This window comes from Sinohyriopsis cumingii, unplaced genomic scaffold (genome assembly GCF_028554795.1).
Source record: "Sinohyriopsis cumingii isolate HCF-2022 unplaced genomic scaffold, ASM2855479v2 utg000426l, whole genome shotgun sequence".
In the NCBI taxonomy this organism is placed as follows: domain Eukaryota; kingdom Metazoa; phylum Mollusca; class Bivalvia; order Unionida; family Unionidae; genus Sinohyriopsis; species Sinohyriopsis cumingii.
The window spans coordinates 2,514,229-2,535,035 of record NW_028315897.1 but is presented as its reverse complement, the minus strand read 5'-3'; the positions used below and the strand labels follow the sequence as shown (position 1 = coordinate 2,535,035).

The 20,807-nt window shown below is 37.0% G+C and overlaps 1 protein-coding gene and 1 long non-coding RNA gene across 2 annotated transcripts in view; both read left to right on the top strand.

Annotated features, from left to right (window-relative positions):
* The window catches only part of LOC149774075 (E3 ubiquitin-protein ligase TRIM56-like), a 41,089-nt gene extending 28,100 nt beyond the window's left edge, over positions 1–12,989 (top strand). Inside the window, exons 5-6 of the mRNA XM_089945843.1 lie at positions 9,683–9,706; positions 12,969–12,989. Of these exons, the coding sequence (XP_089801969.1) occupies positions 9,683–9,706; positions 12,969–12,989 (45 nt within the window). The remainder of the gene's footprint in view (positions 1–9,682; positions 9,707–12,968) is intronic.
* Positions 12,990–16,465: 3,476 nt separating this feature from the next.
* Positions 16,466–20,807, top strand: part of LOC149774074 (uncharacterized) — a 42,756-nt gene continuing 38,414 nt past the window's right edge. The window contains exons 1-2 of the long non-coding RNA XR_016416967.1: positions 16,466–16,487; positions 18,073–18,096. This is a non-coding gene — a long non-coding RNA (uncharacterized LOC149774074). The remainder of the gene's footprint in view (positions 16,488–18,072; positions 18,097–20,807) is intronic.

The window sequence follows — 20,807 nt, the reverse complement described above, 5'->3', positions numbered from 1 at the left end:
CCTGCTTGGTATAGGTGAGTGAGAAGACATACAGAATCCTACTACTGGCTCACCTTTATAATGGGGTATCATAGGGTGGATTTGGCTCAATTCGGTATCGCTCACTGTAATTTCCTTACGTATTTGTGAGCGTGAGCTAGGTTGTGAATTCCACCGTTGGAGAATCGTTTATCATCGAATGAACATAATCCTCTTTTGTTAATGTGTGTGGTGTGTACTTGATGTCGCTGTGATCGCGACGTTCTAATGGAGTAGTACTGGTGATGTCCATGTTGTGATTGTACATAATGTTGGTGAGCGGCTACCTTTGGCTTTTTTCATCAGAATGAATTATCACGTGTGATGCAGTACAATTTATATCGAAAACCTATGAATTCCTTGATGGGTTCTCATAAAGTATCGCTTTTAAACTTTCCCTGCATTTTTTTTTTGTCCTCGCAGTGAATGGGATTGTTTGATGGGTAATAACTGAGGTCGAAGAGGTCCCGATGATGTACGTCTGCATAGACGTCGGCGGCACGAATCTTGTACACGAGTGAGTCGGTATCGGTTATTAGCAGTGTGGCTGTGTCGTCATACTTATGCTTGGTGGGTTTGTAGTCAAATGTCAGCATCAGCATTTTGGAGGGATCGAGTACGGTTGCTTCTGTGTAAATATGTATGTTCTGCAGTAGATGAGTTTTTCTTGATTCGATGGCAACGATTTCTTCGTCAACAACTTTCATGGTGACAAAGGCACCGTTGGTTACGAGCTAATCTCGCCGTCGCTGATTGTTAACGATTTCAATATTCTTTACTTTCATGGAAGAATCGTTTTTTGTTGATCCAGTGAAAATCTCTATCAAGAAATAGTTGTTACAAGGCTGATTCATTGAGATTGTTGTTGTACAGGCACATGATATACACAGGTGGTTTGGTAGGATCATGATTAGTAAAACTTATGTTTGACTGATGACAGAGATACCTTCTCGTATCGTTTGTTCTTTGAGCATATAATGTCTGGAGCGGTGAAGAGTTATAATGTCACGCCGGTGTGCTTGAACTTAGCGTCACAGGAAAGTCATGGTTAGGAAAAAATATCAAAGGGGATCAAGCTGATAATGGGTGTCGCAAAAGCGCATACAATTTCCATAGATACCGCGAGTACAAGCACATTTGTTTTGATATAAACATCATTATATAAACATCATGGCTTTTAGAGATTGATGGTATGATGTAAGTTCCCACATCGGCAAGAATCTGCTTGATGTGTGGATGATTGAGAGCTGACACAAGGAAACGTCCATCATATCCTCGTAGATTTTGAGCGAAGATTGCAATGATGTCTCGGTCCTTGAATCGTAAGTTGCAGTCGGCATGAGCAGCACCTCGATAGTGACCGGTGATATGACTGGTGTCTCACCTGTTGATCATGTGGTTTAAAGTACTCTTGGTGTATGTGGCACTGCTGTACTGACTTCTGTTGTCGCAGTTGTGACAGTGTGAGTGAAGTGATCGGTGCTGTATTTTTCGGATCTCCGGATACGGTTCGATACGTCAGCGAGTTGTCCAAAAGAATCATGTGATGAAATTTTCATCGCGATACTCACGATACTCTGACAACAGGGATCAGTATACGTGAAACCCAATTGAGCATGTGACGTGTTTGTGCTCCACCTGAGTAAAGGAATGGTTAGGATCTGGGGAGGGTCCCTGTAATTTTTCAAGCTTAGCCCCACTCTCAAAGAAGGTATGAAATGCACGAGTGTATTTGTTTGGTTATGATGTTTGAAACTGAGCGTCTCATCGGGTGACATTTGCACTGTAGGTAATTTTTGGCAGCATCAAAATGAGATGTGTTCGTTCAGTCTTGCGGGTTGAGATAAGTATTGTAAGCAACGATAACATAACTAGCCACGAATTGTACGCTGTGTGCATAATCGGCTGAAGTCTTTAATATGCACGAAATTGTTCTGATAATGCAGTAACTAGATGGACACACGCGACGTAAATCCAAGTAATCAATCAATCAAAACTAGATATTGCGTTGTGAGGCTGTTTTTGAGATCATCATCGGATAGACTAATAACTGCTTATCACCTGCTGTTTTGTCAACGAGTCCAAACATATTGAAGCAAAGTCCTTTGTTGATAGGGTCTAGTTTAGGAAGGCATTGTACTACTGCTGCAAACGTCAATCAGGATTTTTAAAGAATATTAAAGTACAGAGTGTCCTTTGAAGAATGCAGTGCCAATACGAGACAGTAGTCATGGTTCTTCTCAGTGATGCGGACTTTAGTGAACAAGACCGAATTTGTGGAAAGGCATGTACTTACCACCACGCAAAGGTGTGAATTTGGATGTTTGATACGAGATATAATTGACTCCGGCAAAGATTCAGGCCGATCGTGACTCCTGACGCTGGATAAACAACCAGGCGATGTCGATGATGATGCTAAAATCATCAATGCGATACATGAAGCAACGATTTTGATCTGATTCACACAGCGATGCTCTTGTGTTCATTAACTATATGAATGTTCAAGGCGAGTCCGAGTTTGATGGCTGTGTAGGTACGTAGCTCTAATTGCATAGCGGGGTGTATAATGAACTGTATGAGTTACTTGTCAATTCTGCGCTTATACTCGTTGACGAGATGACGACGTGCAGGATTCCTCTTCTGCATCGTCGTTATGTCGCTTCAGACGCTCTCAATTAACTCCTGCAGAGCGGTGTTCGATATCGGATAGGGAACTTTATTACCAGACCACGAGTTAACGAGCGATAACATGACAAAGGATAAAATCTCTTCCTGGATCGGTACGATGTAGAATTCTGCTTTTGTTACTAGGACAAGCGTTTGATCTATCTTTGCAACAATATAGATGCTGTATCATATATTCCTGTATTTATTTCTCTAATTTGCTTGTTCATTTTGGCATGTCTTTAATTGCAAAAAATACATTTAATGTGTGTTATGCCACTGTATGGAACACAGAAGGGTGTGTGGTTGCCTTAGAGTAGCATGGATAAGTGCAATCGGTCATGTATAGCGTTGTTCATTTGTTCAGCCAACATAGTCTGCTTTGTCAATTATTGTTTGCCTCCATACATAACTCGAGACGTTTCGTCAGGGTCTGCATAACTAGTGCAGCTCCTGATAAAATCAACATCATCGGATTGGGTAGTGCTCCCGTGGAAATGGCCCCAAAAGCTGTCATGTGGGTGGAATCATGTGACTTTCATGGTGTGTTTGTAACAACGATACTCATGTTTGTGTATATAGACTGGTCGATGGTAACAGCGATTGTACGCTTCTACTTCACGACGATGTTCTGCCGGTATGTTTTTGTCACTGTGGTTAAATTCGAGGAACATTCTCTCTGCAACAACAGTTCCAACTGAGGTAAGAGTTTTCATTAACATTAGATGTGGCCAATAAATTATCGTCAATCTCGATTTATTTTCTCCTACCAGCCACAACTGATATATATTTATGCCATGAGAGATTTTTATCAGCTGATATAATTTTCACGAGATCATACAGCATGTCACGCGTCGCCTCCAATTCCACAATGTCCAGATATTGCTGCATTCTATGACATGTAACATCTTCTCCTCTTTTGTTTGTCTACGTTGAGTTGTACTTTTTCAAAGTCTTTGATCGCTGAAAAGATGCAATCTCTGTCTCTATTAAGCCACTGACTCCAGCACTTCGGTCGATATTTTTCTCCATCGTGTCCTTATGCAGCAGTTCATAAGAGGCCTTGGTAACAGGCACAAAATATCATCAAAACACAATAGTCAGCATTGCTGGCTATTGCCTATGGCTGAATATGTTCTAAATACGAGTAAGAGGCAAGGACCGCATCGGGTTTGATTTTCCATACGCGCTAAACACTATCACGTTAAAAAGCGCTCTCATTGCCTTGTTGATCTCAAACACAGGTGCCTCGTCTCTGGCGATTTCGTCATCTCGTCCAACGCGAGTGTCGAGTGTAATCACCGCAACAATTATATTCACGTCCTTGTATTTCGGTCTGGCCTGCTGAAAATTAATGAAAAACTTATATTTGTGTTGACTGACCCAAGAAGAGCACGATCCTCGCGTAAAGGTTTTCAAGATATCACATTGTCCATCCGATTCTGATCTCTTTTGAGGGCCTGGTCCATTTCTTTCCGTGCAAATCGCCGTCGTTTAACCCCCATTCACCATGAGATCCACGAGATATGGGTATACTTCCTGAATGATATTTTGGACGATGTCTTCGATGGTTTTGATTAAAACGCAGACTCTCGGTTGTTACAAAATTTGAAGGCCATCCAGTAATGATCAATCTCTTCTAGGTGCTATGCCTGCCTCGTGCTTCCCATCGACACATGAGACCGTTTGACCCCGTCCTCTTTCCATAGGTCTTTACCTACATTTCTGACCTCGTTTAACGCTATATGCACTCTCGTCGTCTGCTTTAGCACGTGCTGGTCATTGTCTCTATAATACGCCCCATGTCTGTAGTCGTTATCAAAGAGTAGCAAGTATAATTCCGTGGTAATGCACATGTCTAGTATGTGTGTGTGTGTGTGTGATTGAACTTTTAGCGGAGCTTTAATACTTGTTCAGTCATATCGCTACGATGTCTACAGTGTGGCAGTTCGGAGTGATGTCTAGAACTGGGCATCATGCCACTCACATGATGTCCCACCTAGTCGCATTATACTGACACGAGGCCGACCAGTCCTATCATTAACCTCTTAATGCTGAGCGCTAAGCGAGGAAGCTGTAAGTACCATTTTTGTAAGTCTTTGAATGACTCGACCGGGGATCAAACCTACACCTTCCACATCCGAGGCGGACGATCTAACCACTTGGTCATCAGAGCGGTCAGCATCTCTGTCATACAAGTTTGTCGACAGTAAAAGTCTGAAACTAATTCAAGCCAGGATTAGTGGGTTCTGCGGTCAGCGCTAACAACTTAAAGGGGAGTACTTTGTGGTGTTATGAGGTAACATTCTAACGTCGTCAGTCTGATGACATTATATCCGATGTAAATCACGTCGATGATACTGTCTAGCATGATGACACTGAGTTGCCATGTCAGTAATCTCTCCGTGACTCTCTGGCGTCCACGCACGTGAACGTTCCATATCGGCGTGGCAAATAGAAGATGGATCTGAATCCAGAAATTAGTCGTGACACTCCTGGTAGCCCAGTCGCTGTCAGCACTAGCAATACACACTTTGAAGGAAAAGGCGAAGTGGGCATTGTGATATGTGAAGTATTCGGAGATGCCGTTTCGGTTAATCGTAAGAATCAATCCCACGACGGTTTTGACTTGGCGTTCGTCTACGTACAGTTTATTGACGACGTCAATAGTACTGATGAGCGTGGACTGCTTGAAAACGTACCAGTGTATACTTCGTCACTTACTTGTAACTGACGACACTGTCCTGGGATGTTATTTTCGTTGTGCGTAAACATCCCACCGCAAGAAAACCTCCAAGCATTCCACCCTTCAGCAACAGATTTATACCTTCTAACGATTTTAACTGAGACTATGAGATAGCTTGGGTATCCTCCGCCATGGGCCAGGCAGTAGGAAGTCGACGTAATTTTTTTTTATCGATGAGACCCTGTACATGTCGATGATGGCGTCTTGAACGATCAGCAGTGATTTAAACGTCGTATGTCTCGCGCAGAATCCTTCTACTGTATGCATGTTGATGGGGCTATAGTTTCCACTGAAATGTTCATCGACGTAAATGGCACGATGCAGCGTTCAAGAATGATAGATCATGGTCCGTCTCGTGGTGAGTCCAACACTGACACCCACTCGCCTTGAATTATTGGACGTGGTGTCAGATGTCTGAGAGGACACGGATTGATCGCTCATCACATGACCCGTCATAAAGACATCACCTGAAATGACTCCAGCTGTTTTATCATACTTGTCATACTTGCACCCAGAGCCACATCCAGATTGTAAGTTCCTCCAGGCTGGGAAGTCCCCGCTACAGCTTCCAAGCCGGAGGAGGCAGGAGCCTCCGGAGCACCCACTTCGAAGGGAACAACAGTGGGAAAAAACAATAGCTAGCAAAATCATGCCAGTACTACACTAGCAGCAGCATCACCTCCTTTACAGAAATATCGATGTCCATGCGAAGCAGGATCTTCACAAATCTGCTAGTGTGTTCGACGAGCGATCCGAGAAAATGTTGGAGGACGTGGACAACGACGTAATTCCACCAGTCCCCTCTCTGGGTGCAATTATTTCTGAATAGGAATTAAAGAGAGTATGGTAATTTGTTCCCACCCTTACAGCAAAGTATCATGTATTTGAGATTCACTCACTAGCATCTGTGTCTCAATGGCTATACTCCTGTGGACGACTCCACCACCGCGCACGAGTACATATTATATCAGGACACCCATATTACCAATTTCAATGCCAGCACCCATAAACAATAAAGACGTGCAACGATGTGTATCTGCATACAGATTTCAGCAGGCGGAGACTATCCCGCCAGTGACCAAATGACGCTCCAAAATAACGGGTGGTCGTTTTTCAAGTATGTGCAATACCCCAACACTGAACAAATAGTTGGCTTCTTACCTCAAGTCAGTACAATCCTGAAATTGATCATGTTTAGCGATCACTACACGAGACTATGAGTCACGAACATGCGACCAATTAAGGTGAGAAGTAAGCAAAGAATGTCCTAGTGTTGCTGACATTATCATTGCGGCAACTTCGAAAAATGCAGATGCAGTGACTGCATCCTTGTTTGGGCGCTGTTTCTCATGTGCACGTAATGTAAGCTACAATATCAGATTTTCAGCTCGACCTGCTCTCGCCGATATTATCCACGATACCTGCATGATTCTTCCTTTCAGCAGCCGCTTAGGAGTGTGTCGAGATATCCACAACATCGTACGAAATCTCAAACACACACAGGTGTTGAAAAGAGACGCTCCTTTTCGGTACACATCAGCAGCTTCAGCAGATGGACAATTCACTATGATGCACAAAATCATTCATTCTACCGCACACATGCTGGAACGGGAAACGACGTTAGTCCGAGTCACCAATAAAACTTATACTTCGAACAACACCACGTTTACATGCAGCAATTTTATGTTGTTCAGACAATTACCTTGTGATGACTGGCTATTATTTAAGAAAGTGACTGTCCCAGACAGGTCTTCGCCTTTCATCTAGCAGCGAAGCATAATGATTTTCAACCAAAAACTCAAGAAAAGCACATATTAAACAACCTCACTCTGTCTCGTATTCAAGTACGCATTAACTCAAGACACTGCCTAGAAGGAGGACCCACATGCAACTTCGCCGTCGCTACCCGAAAGTATTGTCGCGCCTACGTAATGATGATGGAAGAAATGCAGAAGTACCAATACGTCGATAAGGGCGTTTAAGTCTCTATGAAAAATTTCGCTAACTTGTATTCAATCTTCAACTTCGATGTCTCCAAACACACCGAACGTTTCAAAGACTCCACAGCCCAAATCCCAATGGACGGTCATTTCAGGAGATGATTACCTTTGATAAGAGCTCGTGACATCAGACCGATTCATGACGCTGCAAGTTCTCAATGGAAACTGAATATTCTTGTTTAGACACCATGTCTAAGAAGAAGACACCTCAGTTCAGACGACAAAAAGCAGTTTCCACTGCCACCGCTAAAATCCCTTGGTTAAAACCATGGTTCGCAAGTTCTTCGCTAACGTCTAACCCCTTTAGGAATGGTTGCAGCCGTGACAGCCATCAACTGTGAAACTCAAAAAGCTACCATGCGCAGCGGCACAAGCCAAAATCTAGTCTCTTGTTACCGAAAAATAAAAGTAAACCGGTAGTAGCATTTTTTATAACGTCATCATGGACGTTCCACTGTTGCCGCAGCAGACAAAATTATCGTTGTGGCTGCCATACATAAAAGGCCTGCCTCCATCCAATTCAAAGCTTCCGAATTCCTTGGAGGCAATAGACACTTGCTGAATCAGCATCAATCCACTTTCGTGGCCAAACATAAAGCATCTCAGAAAGGCATTGTCCTGAACGTATCAGTAGCGCAGCTGTCCAAGCAAGGAGGATGTATCGGTCCTCTTCCGACTGTCCTTGCTGAAACTTTACTGCCAGGATTGCTTGCTAGCCTTAAGGGACTCCAGATACTATGAACAAGACGCGGATAAGGGATTTCCAACAACGTTAAAAAGGATATAAGAAACTTTGATCTCGAATAACTCGTAACTTCTCCCTCTTTCCGAGACGTCTTCTTTAAAAAACAACTTCCTGAGGAGATAAACTCCGACAAGAGCTGCATCGTCCATTTTCAAAATTATTACGATGGACAGGACACTCATTGAGTCGCAATCTGTAATGATCCTCATTTCAACGATGTAGAGTGTTTCGATTCGTTTGGTTCACTTCCACCCGAATAGGTCATACATACTGTATATCCGCTTGTAACATAAAAGCGGTCTATATGTCTTTGCAGCTTCAAAACGTCGACGATAGCACCTGTGGATGGCACTGATTAGATTACAACCAGAGCAGACGCAGAGGAAAATCCCCCGTTGAAGGAAGTTTACCACCACGAACTCGTGGTGTATCAAGTGTAAAGCCAAGAAGGAGAGTGTGAACCCTTCGGAAGTGGTCAGCAAATGACTGTGCATGCGCTTAACCAACTCTACATTTTCCTCCTCCTCCACATTCTCTTTACAATAAAGTATCCCGGGTACATAACGCAGATACTTATTCGTAGACGCTATCAAGTCCTTCGCAGGCTTTAACAAGGCCTTAGACTGCTCCTCACTTAACGTCCAATCTGGTTCAGGACCATTATCATTCAGACCGAACTTGTCTATTACGATTGAATTCCAATATCATTAAATGTCCTAACGTATAACAATGTTACATTCAAGATTATCTTCATCCCAAATTAGTACTTAAGTAAAAAAAAATCTGAAAGACCTGATAAGCATTAGATTGTTCTGGAATTCTCAATCTTATAATGGAACATTCTACCAAATGTTTGATAAGTTTCCAGAAACATTAACAAGCGCATGTGTCAAAACAGATCGGTGGAAATTCACAAATAAAATAATTGTTATTAATTCGGAAGAAGCTCTACTCAGGATGTAATTAATAGATCTTAAAGGTAAAAACAAACAGGAATGAAATATCCTACTTCAGCCAGTTGTAGATCTATCTCGAATATTCTTAGACAAGCGCCCCTGAAATATTATCAATTTTTTATATGGAAGTTAAGGAAGATACACAAAGAGTGTGAATCGATCAGGAAAATGTGCTTTTAAGCTTGGTATGTTGTTTTTAGTTTTTTAAGACTTTTACAAATTAAACCACATAATCTATTTTTAAAATTAATTAATATAGTTTGATTGATATAAATATTAAGTTACCTTATTTCAGATAAGTTTTCTTGGTTTTTTTTTTCATCGACGTATATTTCATGAGACCCATAATCATCACAATTGCTGACTAACGCTTAGCATTGAGAAAGACAAATGTCTAAGATATGCGGTATGAAATATGTCTTTAACAATAGTATTGGAACATGTTAATGCTCGTGCATATTATGATATCTGTGATTTTGATATTTTGTGTCTATATCTTTTTACATTCAAATCCCAAACGACGCAAACTTCACGCATACTTTCTTTCTTTCAGGAAGAAGAAGAAAGGAAAATAAAAGTAAGTACGAGTTTAATATTAATTAATACCTTAATATCGTTAATGTTTGTCCTGGAATTTGACATCTGTCTGACGTCCTATTTAATACGCATTTGCAAATGTATGAAGTGGCATGATGAAATTTTATATGTATGTATCTGAAAATGTTAATGCTATAGCAAATTTATTCAGTTAACGAAACATTCCATATGATTGTTCTGATAAACTGTTCCTTACTTCAAAAACACACTATGTCTGCTCCACCGGTTTTGAACATTCGTAAGGTTTAAAGAACTAATTTACTTACTTTACCACGTAGACGATTAAACGTATTGTCTTTCGGAGTCAATTATAATAAAGTAGACAAACATAAAACATGCAATACAGATATGTAATCAATGACAGACCTTAACACGCAACGATATCAGTTGCATTTAAAACAATGCGAAGCGAAAGTATCATTCAGCAATATTCTTTTATCTTCTTATTACGATTCCCTACATTCGGACAACTGTGAAAGTATTTAGAAACATTACTTTTAATTTTCGTCCAACACAAAACAAAATGTTTTGTTCTTGATATATGTTTTACTGATTTCTGCCATATGAATCGCATTTGCTCGACTAAGAATTTCCCCTCCATATGACGAGGGACTGAGAATTTGATAGCTTGCTCATCACTGGTCAATATTAAGTAGATTGGAAGTTTAGTTTCTCAAAGTACCCCATTCGTCGTAAAAAAGACACAAAAACAGGCATGTATATGGCTTGCTTCAGTTACCTGGAACAAGCAGGAGATCTTGCAATGATTGCCGTTTGTTATTCTGATCAGTACAGAGAGAAAGTGCAGTTTAAAGATCACCGTATGTAAATTTTCAAACTATGTATACGACCGGTACTGCGTTTGCTCTGATTTAAGAATAGGTAGATTATTGTCAAGTAGGAATGACAGAGACAGCAGTATTATTTCACATTACAAACATAATACAGGGAACGCAATGTAGTTGATTATACCGCACAGCTGTCATGTGTTGACCTCAACAAGAGGAAACGATGCGTTTCATGAATTAAGTTATAGAATAAGGTTTTGTTACTATGAAAGGTAGTGGATACTTGGAATTTTAAGGTTCATTTTGTTTACGTATTCGTTTTGATTTTATAACTTTGATAATTATAATAGCATGGTATGTAGCTTTAAAATTAAATAATATTTTTGGATCTCTAATCAATTACTTATAATATAAAATAATATGCATGCTTAAATCCTTATCCGTGGCCTTACCTCGCGTGTGAGTTTATTGGCTTGTTATCCTCAACATATCTTCCATGAAACCCAGGTATTCATCATAATAGGCGATTAAAACATATCCTTTTACAAAGCTATACGTCATAGGTCAGTGTCATGAAATGTGTCTTTCATAATAGGCTTGGAACCTGTTTATATTCTTGTACATTATTATACTTGTATTTTCGTGTTTTGTGTCTATATTGTATAACCATGAAAGCCAAATCGCATTAACGTCACGCATTATTTTGTTTCAGGAAACCAACGAAATGGTAAGTAGTGTATGCGCGACATTAGTCTTAAGTGTAATATCCATATAGTTATCGTTTTGTCTCCACTTTGGAATTTGTGAGGTCCTATTTATAGCTGTTATATGTATATGTTTTCAATCCGTATATACAGATTTAATGTGTGCATGTCCTGAATATCCTATCAAAAAAAGATTTGTTTTGCAACCATTTAATCTGCATTGTCAATGAAATGTTTACCATGTGAAAGAAAATGTTTTGAGTTATACGAATAGTTTCAAAGGAAACCTTCCAGGTATCACTGTAGATCATGTTGCCATCGATGGACGCATAAATATTATATTGACCATATACAATCATGTTCATTAAACGCCGTAATCTTGACGGATCATGTTGCATACAAGATGATTCCCATTATACTGATAAAGTCCATTTGCAGTGGCAACAGCTGAAAGTTTCTTTCGCGCTTTTCGTGAGTGGAATTAGCCAGGATATTCCTAATGGACAAAACTGGCGATATATTTTGAATTTACACTTTTATTAATGCAGCTTTTTCTTCATGAAATTGGAAATTAATATGTTTTGGCGACATAGATGACCTATCGATATCCAGTACACACTTGGGATGGTGTATCAGGTTTAGTCATATTAAAACATGGTGAACTCCAATTACTTTTCCTTGATTCTGCGAAGTAATTCACTAGAACTGGTAAATTTATTTTTGTCAAACATTATTCTATACAGGATTAATTATGTATGTTTGCTACTTAATATGTATACAATTTATACAATCTCAACTTCATGGTATAATGTATTTGTTCGCTTTAGGATATCAGGAAACAAGTGATCTTACTCACATGATATGTTTTTTAGTTCAATTTATTCATGTGGTTGTTTCACAAAATAACACACCGGTACTTGAATGGCTTCCGTTTTACTAAAATAGAAGATCTCATGATTTGCTAAAATAGAAGATCTCATGATTTGTTCCTGCTTGTCAACGCGTGATTGTCATTTGTTACCATGAGGAGCATCGAGATAATGACTATTACAAAATGTCATCAATTGGAGTATTATCTCTTGATTAATCATGGCTAGGAGCAGAGTGACGGCATTAAAAAATTGACACATACATGAATAAGATAAATTAATAGTGTTCCGATGAACACTAACATGAAAAGATCTTTAGCGGAGCAATACTTGGATCAAACGTCACCTAATAGAAAGACAAAACAATATAAAGATTATCAAAGAGAATAATTTCATAATTGCCTTAATTTTAAAAAAGGTATACTTCTCATACAGCTCTAATACTTTCACAAACAGTAAACAAAACAGTGATGCTATTCTCAACATAATTAATATCGCTCATTTACAAGTGGATCGACCACATCCGCTAATATCCAGCTAACTGATACATTTTAATACCCTAATATTTCCAATAGACACAGAATCAACTGTTCAGACAGACGTACACCATGTGACCGACTCCTGTGCAAAGTCGACATAATGGAGAGGAACATTAATAAAATATCACTCCCTTCCTGAATAAGAAAGCTATCACTAGGAAAAAACTTCGCAGACAAAGACTAAGTACCTGATAAATAAAATACTCTGGAAAACTTTTGTATCCTTTAAAATTTGATATCGATATAATTTGCCGTACCAATTAGGTTCAACCCCAAACATTGATGTATGTGTAATATCATCTTTTGTACAATCTCCCACTTTATTATTGTGATTAATTGCAGTCCCACATCACACGGATGTGACCTTACGTTTAAGCATAATTGCGCGAGGTAAAAAAATAGGGATATCGAATCAGTCTCATCATGTTTCCTTCTATACATTGTGTCAAATGGACAATCTGTAAGTGCCCTCCTGAGCCTGATATAAGGTTTAGCGTGCAAATGTCTGAGAAGAGTATTTTACCTTGATTTATTCAAATAATATGAGCTTTCGGAGGTTACAGTAATCTTTATTAACTTTGTTAACTGAGCGCTGAGCATCATATATTCTGGCCAATGTCGCATGTTTTTTTTCCAAGTTCTTTTGAACAAATCCTAAGCCTAAGTGACTATGACGCAGATACCAAGTAAGAACTCGTAAATGATAATGTATTTAACCACATCGTCATCATTACTGTGTTATTCTGACAATGTAGGTCTCGTGATCACTTTCAATAGGTACATTTGGAACACCAATGTCCAAAGCTTTCATGGTCATCTTTTGTACTCATCAATAATCTCAAAGAACGTAAATTATTTATCAACAACATCTTTTTCTTGCAATGTAGTATTCAGCTAATATATCTGGTAATAACACAATCTAAACTGATGTTCAAGGTAGGGAATGGTACGTGTTTTGTCTGCCAGTTTCATTAATTTAATTTATTTTGTGTTTCTCTTTCCTCACTCTGTCAATGGCTTTTTATTTCATTCATTCTCTTTGAATTCGTTTTTACATTTTCTGTGACTGTTTCCTCTGATTTTTGTCTTCAGTTCTGCGTTTCTGTTTATCTTTGTCTTTATATTTCGCACTTCTCTCTTTGCAGTTGCATTTGATTATACTGTCATCTTGCTCATTGGTCATTGTTCTTTCTTCTCTCCTGCCACTTACATTTGATTGTTTCTTTCCACTTTCTCAATTTGCATTTGTATTTTTCAAAATATGAAAGACATAGTAATCATATTTACACTGATAGGATTCTTATTATCTTTTCTCGATTAAGACTAACTCAAAATATTCTTTATCTCGTGTTTTGTTATAGATGCTTTCGTATTAGAAAGATCATATTATCTCTAACGCTAAATCAAATCATCTATTTACATAGAGTCTGAAACATATCAAGTTTAATTTCAAAGAATATATTAAATATTTGCAAAATTATTTAAACAAATAAGGACTACGGGCACATTCATACATTTGTGTTTCCACCGTAGATCTTATAATAAGTAACATGAAGAACGAGAGACTAAACAATTTCAGGAATAGTCAACAAACTATTTATTTCCCTAAAATATAAAATTAAAATGTAAACGACACATACGACATTGCCAATCCAGTTTCAAGTAATCCTAAATGTTCTTTAAGTAGAGAATTAAAATAATTTTAATTGAATTCCAATAGTATTGAATGTCCACACATAAAACAATGACACATTCACAAATGTGTTTCAATCAGTTCGCTTCATCCCAAATTGATATTTAAGTCAAACACCTGAGAAACCCGTGAAGCAATAGGTTGTTTTGGAATTCCCAGTTTTATAATGGAACGTTCTACCAAATTGTTAACAAGTTACTGGGCGATTATAGGCACATAAACAAGGGTAGGCAATGAACTGAAATTTGAGTAAATATCATAAGAGTATTAGAAAAATCCTGTAGTCACAAAGTGTACTCTCAATCGCGGACGTAGATTAGGCACACAATATAAATGAAATATAAACAAGCACGTGTATCAAAACTGCTCCGTGGCAATTCACAAATATAATAATTGTTATTAATTCGGAAGAAGCTAAACCCAGGATGTAATTACTAGCTTTTTGAATGTCAAAATCAACCGGGAATGAAATATCCTAATTCAGCATGTTGTATATCTATCTCAATAGTTTTAGGCACGTATCCCAGAAATATTAACAAGTTTTGATATGGAAGCTTTACAAAAAGTGTGAGTCGATCAGGTAAATGTCTTTCTAAGCTTAGTCTGAAATAATGTGTTCTGTAATAGGTGAATATAACTGAATGCACAGGCTTTGAAAGATCTTCCGCTTTATTGCAGAAAACTCGATAATTTATAGGAAACAAATAATAAGGCATTCTAGAGTTCATCGTCTTCGCTTGCTTTGTCACGAAAACCCACTTGTCAATATGCCCAAACATATGTTCAGTATTCCGTGCCTAATATTATTCCTTTATCTTTAGATTAAATTCAAATTAACTGATATATTTCGTCTGGAAACTTAATATGGTGTTTTGTCAAGAAACGTTCTAATGCTAAATAGGAAACCAAATACGATCAGAAAATTAGTCTGGACTGCTCTGGCGTCAAAAGTGACTAGAGCTTCCGATCCGGATGCCGGTTTGAACACCGGCCAATCCATATTGTTTTTTATATATACAAATAGTACAACCAGCTGATTCGCTTCGTGCTCAACCTTAAAAAGTTCATATTAAATATGTTTGTCCAAATGTCAGTATAGAATGACTTGTGAGAACATCATATTACATGTCGGTATCATAACGCCCTAGTACCATGCACCACTATAAACAATCACACTGCAGACATTGAAGTGCTATAACTAAAATTGTTATAGTTTCGTTAAAAATCCCTAAACACACAGATACACACACATTTAGGCACTATTCATTAGACCTCAAAAGCGGGATCTTCTCTCGGTTTTGTGACAATTCCCTTAGATCCACCGTCAGTTGAATTCCGATTCAACACTAAATATTCCGTGATAAATCAAGGTTGCCTAAAACAGATTTTTCAGGACCTTTCATTAAAAAAAGAGATTTCATGAAGCTCTCATTAATCATCAGAAGTGATCATATTTGTTATCTTGTCCAGTGCATTAAATAAGCTTAAAGTATTGGCAGATAAAAGAAAGATATATATGATCATCAGTCCGAACATATATATTTAGACGTACATCTGCTTTATTGTCAAATTAAGGAAGAATGTTAGATTCCTGCCTACGACAGTACGACTTATACAGACAGCGGAACGTAGTTCACATTTGTCACGTGTATTTTGCACCAGCAAGGAAGGATGCGTTCTATTAAGTAAAAAATGTTGTGCATGATAATGACAACTGGAATTTGTGGGTTGCATTTTGTTTTAAATACTTGTTTTAAGTTTGTTTACATATATAAAAGTAAAATCATATGTCTATATAGAAGTAAATAATAAAGTATGATTTATATTAAATTTGTTTCAGTAAATAATGCTTTACACGCTGACCTCTTCTTGAGTGACCTTATTTCATGCACGTACCTTTGCTTATTTTCATCGACATACATCTCATGAAACCCAGATGTTCATCATAATTGCCGATTAACGCTTACCATTGAGAAATGCAAAAAAATCAAAGATCTGTGTCATGAAATAAGCCTTTCACAATAATCTTGGACAATGCTGCTACTCGTGCAAAGTATAATACTTGTGTTTTTGATGATTTGTATCTATATTGTAATGCATTCGAATCCCAAGCGATGCAAACTTACGCATGCTTTCTTTTCTTTAAGGAAAAAGAAAGGAGAAGAAGAGTACGTATTAGATTAATATTTATTAATACCTTATTATCGTTAACACTTAGGAATTTGATTCACGTCTTATTTCTAGTTTCAATAATTCTTTCTGCACAATTTCATCCCCTGTTTCCAAATGTACGAAATATATTGACGAATATTTATATGTATGTTATATAAATGTCAATACTATATCAAATATATGGAATAATACGAAACATTCATGATTTCCTGCTAAGATTTGTTTTACTTGAAAAACTGTCTGGGTATGTTCCATGGGTTTCGACCATTCGTAAGGCTTCACGAACTAATTAATATACTTTAATAAAAAATATTTTGTTTAAGAGTCAATGACAATAAATAAGACAAAATGAATGTTGCATTATTGATGCGTACTAAATGACATTTTAAAGCACAATGACATCAGTTACATATGAAACATTCTTCTTTTCTATTTAATACAAACGGGCAAATGTGAAAGTATTTTGAAACATTATGTTTAATATTCTGCCAACACAATTTATTCAAGATGCTTGAATAAGTTGTACTTTACACCTGTAATTAAAGCAATATGAGTGTCATTTGCTCAAACAAGTATATCCCATCGGTTTCCCATGGGAATTACATTTCATTAGCCCACTCATCACTCTTCACCTGCGATTAGATTGATATGTATCCTATTTATCAAAATGACCGAATCCTTCGTAAAACAATAAACTACACATTTATGTGACTGGATTCCGTTTCTACATTAGCCCTCTGAAACAAACAGGATAATTGCAATCATGCTTCAGGAGGAAAATGAGTGATTGCCGTATGCATTATGATCAGTAGAGAGAGAAGGATTAGTCAGAAGATCACCGTATAACAATGCTCAACACATGTGTAAGACCGGTACTATGTTTGCTCCAATTCAAGCAAATGCACTTTATTGTCAAAATGAAAGCGCGAGAGACAGTAATTATTTTTCCATGTCAAAAATATTATAAGGAACGCAATGAAGATGCCGATACTTCAGCTGTCATTCGTCGTCATGAACAGAAAAAAATGACTCGTTTCATGAACAAACTGATAAGGTAAGGTGGCAGTACTTTTAAGGGAATGGATTCTTGGAATTTTATGTTGCATTATTTTTAGTTATTCCTTTATATTGGGAATACTTTAATAATAATAATAATAATAATAATAATAATAATAATAATAATAATAATAATAATAATAATAATGATGATGATAATAACGATAATAATAATGGCATTATAAGTAGTTCCAAAAATAAATAATATATATATATTTTATTACAAAAATTGATAGTCATGCTGACATATTTTTGCGTGACCTTTTTTCGTGTGCGTTTCTTTGCTTCTTGTCCTCGAACATCTATTCCATTAAACCCAAATAATGATCGCAATAGCCGATTGACTCTTATCCTTCAACAAAGCGAAAACGTAAAGGTCAGTGTCATGAAATGTTTTCCCAAAAGGCGTGGCCCGTATTTATATTACTATGCATATTACGATACTTGTATTTTCATGTGTTGGTGACTATAGTTGTCAACCCTGACAGCCAAACCTTACTAACGTCAGACCTCGTTTTATTTCAGGAAAATGTAGAAAAGATGAAAAGAGTAAGTGCGATATTAAAAATTCTTAGTGTAATCTTGACATAGCTAAAGAAATTGTTTACAATTTGGAATTGTTGAGGCTTTATTTATAGCCTTTTTATCTATGTATATACTTTCAATCCTCATATACAGAATTAAGATGTGCATGATCTGAATATCCTATCAAAGCCTTTTATAATTGACCGGTTGTCACTCTATGAGTCAAAACGTCCCTCACAAATAGATTTACTTTGCAACCAATTAATTTGTTCATTTAACTTTGCACTTTTGACGTAATATGTCTTATACCGGATGACTCAGTTTATATTGATAAAATTTGTTTTGCGTTCCAAGAGCCGACATTTTGTGTGTGCTTTCCGTGAGTGTAATTTGCCAGTATTCTTCGTAATGAACAAAAATGGCGATATATTGTGAAGTTACAATTTTGTAAATGCAGTCAACACTTCATGGAACTGAAAATTTATATGTTTTGGCGACATCATTGACTTTGTGATAGTCAGTACACACACGGACTAGTATATATGGTTTAGTCACATTAATACATCGTCAACTCAAATTACGTTTATTTGACTCTGTAAAGTCTTTCCCTAATATTAGCGAATTTCTTTTAGTCAAAATCTCCTGTAGTGAGGATTCATCATGTATGTTTTCTATTTAACACGTGCATATTCGATTTTATTTGTTGGCTATGGAATTTATTTGTTGGCTATGGGATTTATTTGTTGGCTATGGGATATCAGGAAACAAGTTTTATATTCACATCCACTTTAATTCACTTCATTCATGCTGTTGTAGATGTGAACGTTACTGATTCAGATTATTTCATATATATGAATTTGGATGAGTGGCTAAACTAATGTCATTGCAGGCAGATTGCTACATAATGTTGTTGAACCCTTAAAATGTGCGACACGTTCTATAATTCGACCAGAAAACACTTTGAACATATTGATATGCCTACGTTGTTTTAGTTTCGACCACACGTGAGTTTTAATGATAAAAGTTCAGTAAGTTACCTTCTTCTGTACTAGATAATGAGCATACGAGTTAGCTTAATATGGATTTTGAAACATGAGCAAGACAACTAGAACTATATCAGAAGATTGAAAAAACATTTTTTTTTTGTATTTCCGATATTCATTAATTTCATTTTTGTTTTTTTAAAATATGCATTGAATGAATTTTTTTTTTTAAAATAACGTAAATGGTGAAATGTTCCAAAACAATATTCTAAAAAGAATTTAATGAGACTTGAACCGATTCCCCAAGAACATATAACAGCAAATAAAAACAATTGTCCGAGTCTCTTTTTGAATAATAAGAATATGACCCAATTATATTCATCAACTGTTTGATGACATGTTTCCAGAGCACATTAAATTTCAACGTCATGATAAAAATATTCAAGATGTTGGGTGCCTCATTGATACGTGCTTTGTTGGAAAATTCGTGACATAAAATTTGACCATTAATCAGACTGAATAGATTTGAGGTTTGGGAAGGAGAGGAAGTGTGGAAAACTGTACCAAAGCATTTACTGTGGGTTTAGGGTAATATTTCTCAAAGGAATCGTCTCTGCAAATCTTGTGGAAGCAAACGCGATGGTTACCTGACTTGGAGTTAGGTGAAGGCCGACTTTATCATTTTTCTGCTATTTGGAATAAGCAGCATTTGAGTCTTTGTTATCTTTTGATTGGATTTTCCTATGTTTTGACAAAAGTAACATTAGTTAAAACATCAAGTTTTATTTTCAGTTAATAATAAATGGTTCGAGATTTTGTAATAAATCGTGTTGGCTATTTGAAGACCAACCAAAGGAATTTCACGTTTCATGTTTATATGACTTCGGATCCACACTTTGATAATGCATTAACCTCTTGTCACCAGCGAGTGTATCGTGTGCTTTCAATTTTCTTATAAGAAGCCCTTGTTACACAACACAAGAAGACTGTACTTGCATAGGCCTCCGTTTTTCTAAAACAAAATATCTCATTATGTTATTCCTGTTCGTCTTTTGTTACTCTGAGACTGATTAGTAATAACACGGTCACCGTGATCAATATATATTCATTGATCAATTCCAGAAGCATACCTGACCTCATCAAAAGACTGGCAAATTAAGGAATGATTTACCAATTAAACCCATTAGGAAGAGCTTTTTTCTGATGTAGCTCTGGTAAATGGCTAAACGGGATACAAATCAATTAACGGAGTGTCAACATGATCAACACCTATCAGTTGCCAGTGGATTAAAGAATAATATATTTTAAGCTAATTGATGCCTATTAATTACCTACTATATACAACGATGGCACCGCTCTGACATTACACTCACTTGGACCAAATCCTATGCCAAAATGACATAATGGAGAGGAACATTATCAAAGGCTCACTCTACTCTCTGAAAAAGGACACTGTCACTAGAAGTCTTAGCAACAAAAGCAATGTACCCGATAACAAAATAGCTGTTATATCCCTTAATATTTAATTTGATACGCTTTGCTGTACCAAGAGGTGATATAGAACATTCGACATTAATTTGACATCATTTCCTAAATTAGAATCGGTCTGTGATTTTTGGACCTTTCAATTGAATTGCACTCAGCACAAGACCGTCACCTTGATCTTTGTGAAGAGACATTTTTTTAAAAAAATCTTAATTATGCTGTTTATTTTTCATCCTATATAGACCAGAAATGACACGATTTTCTTTT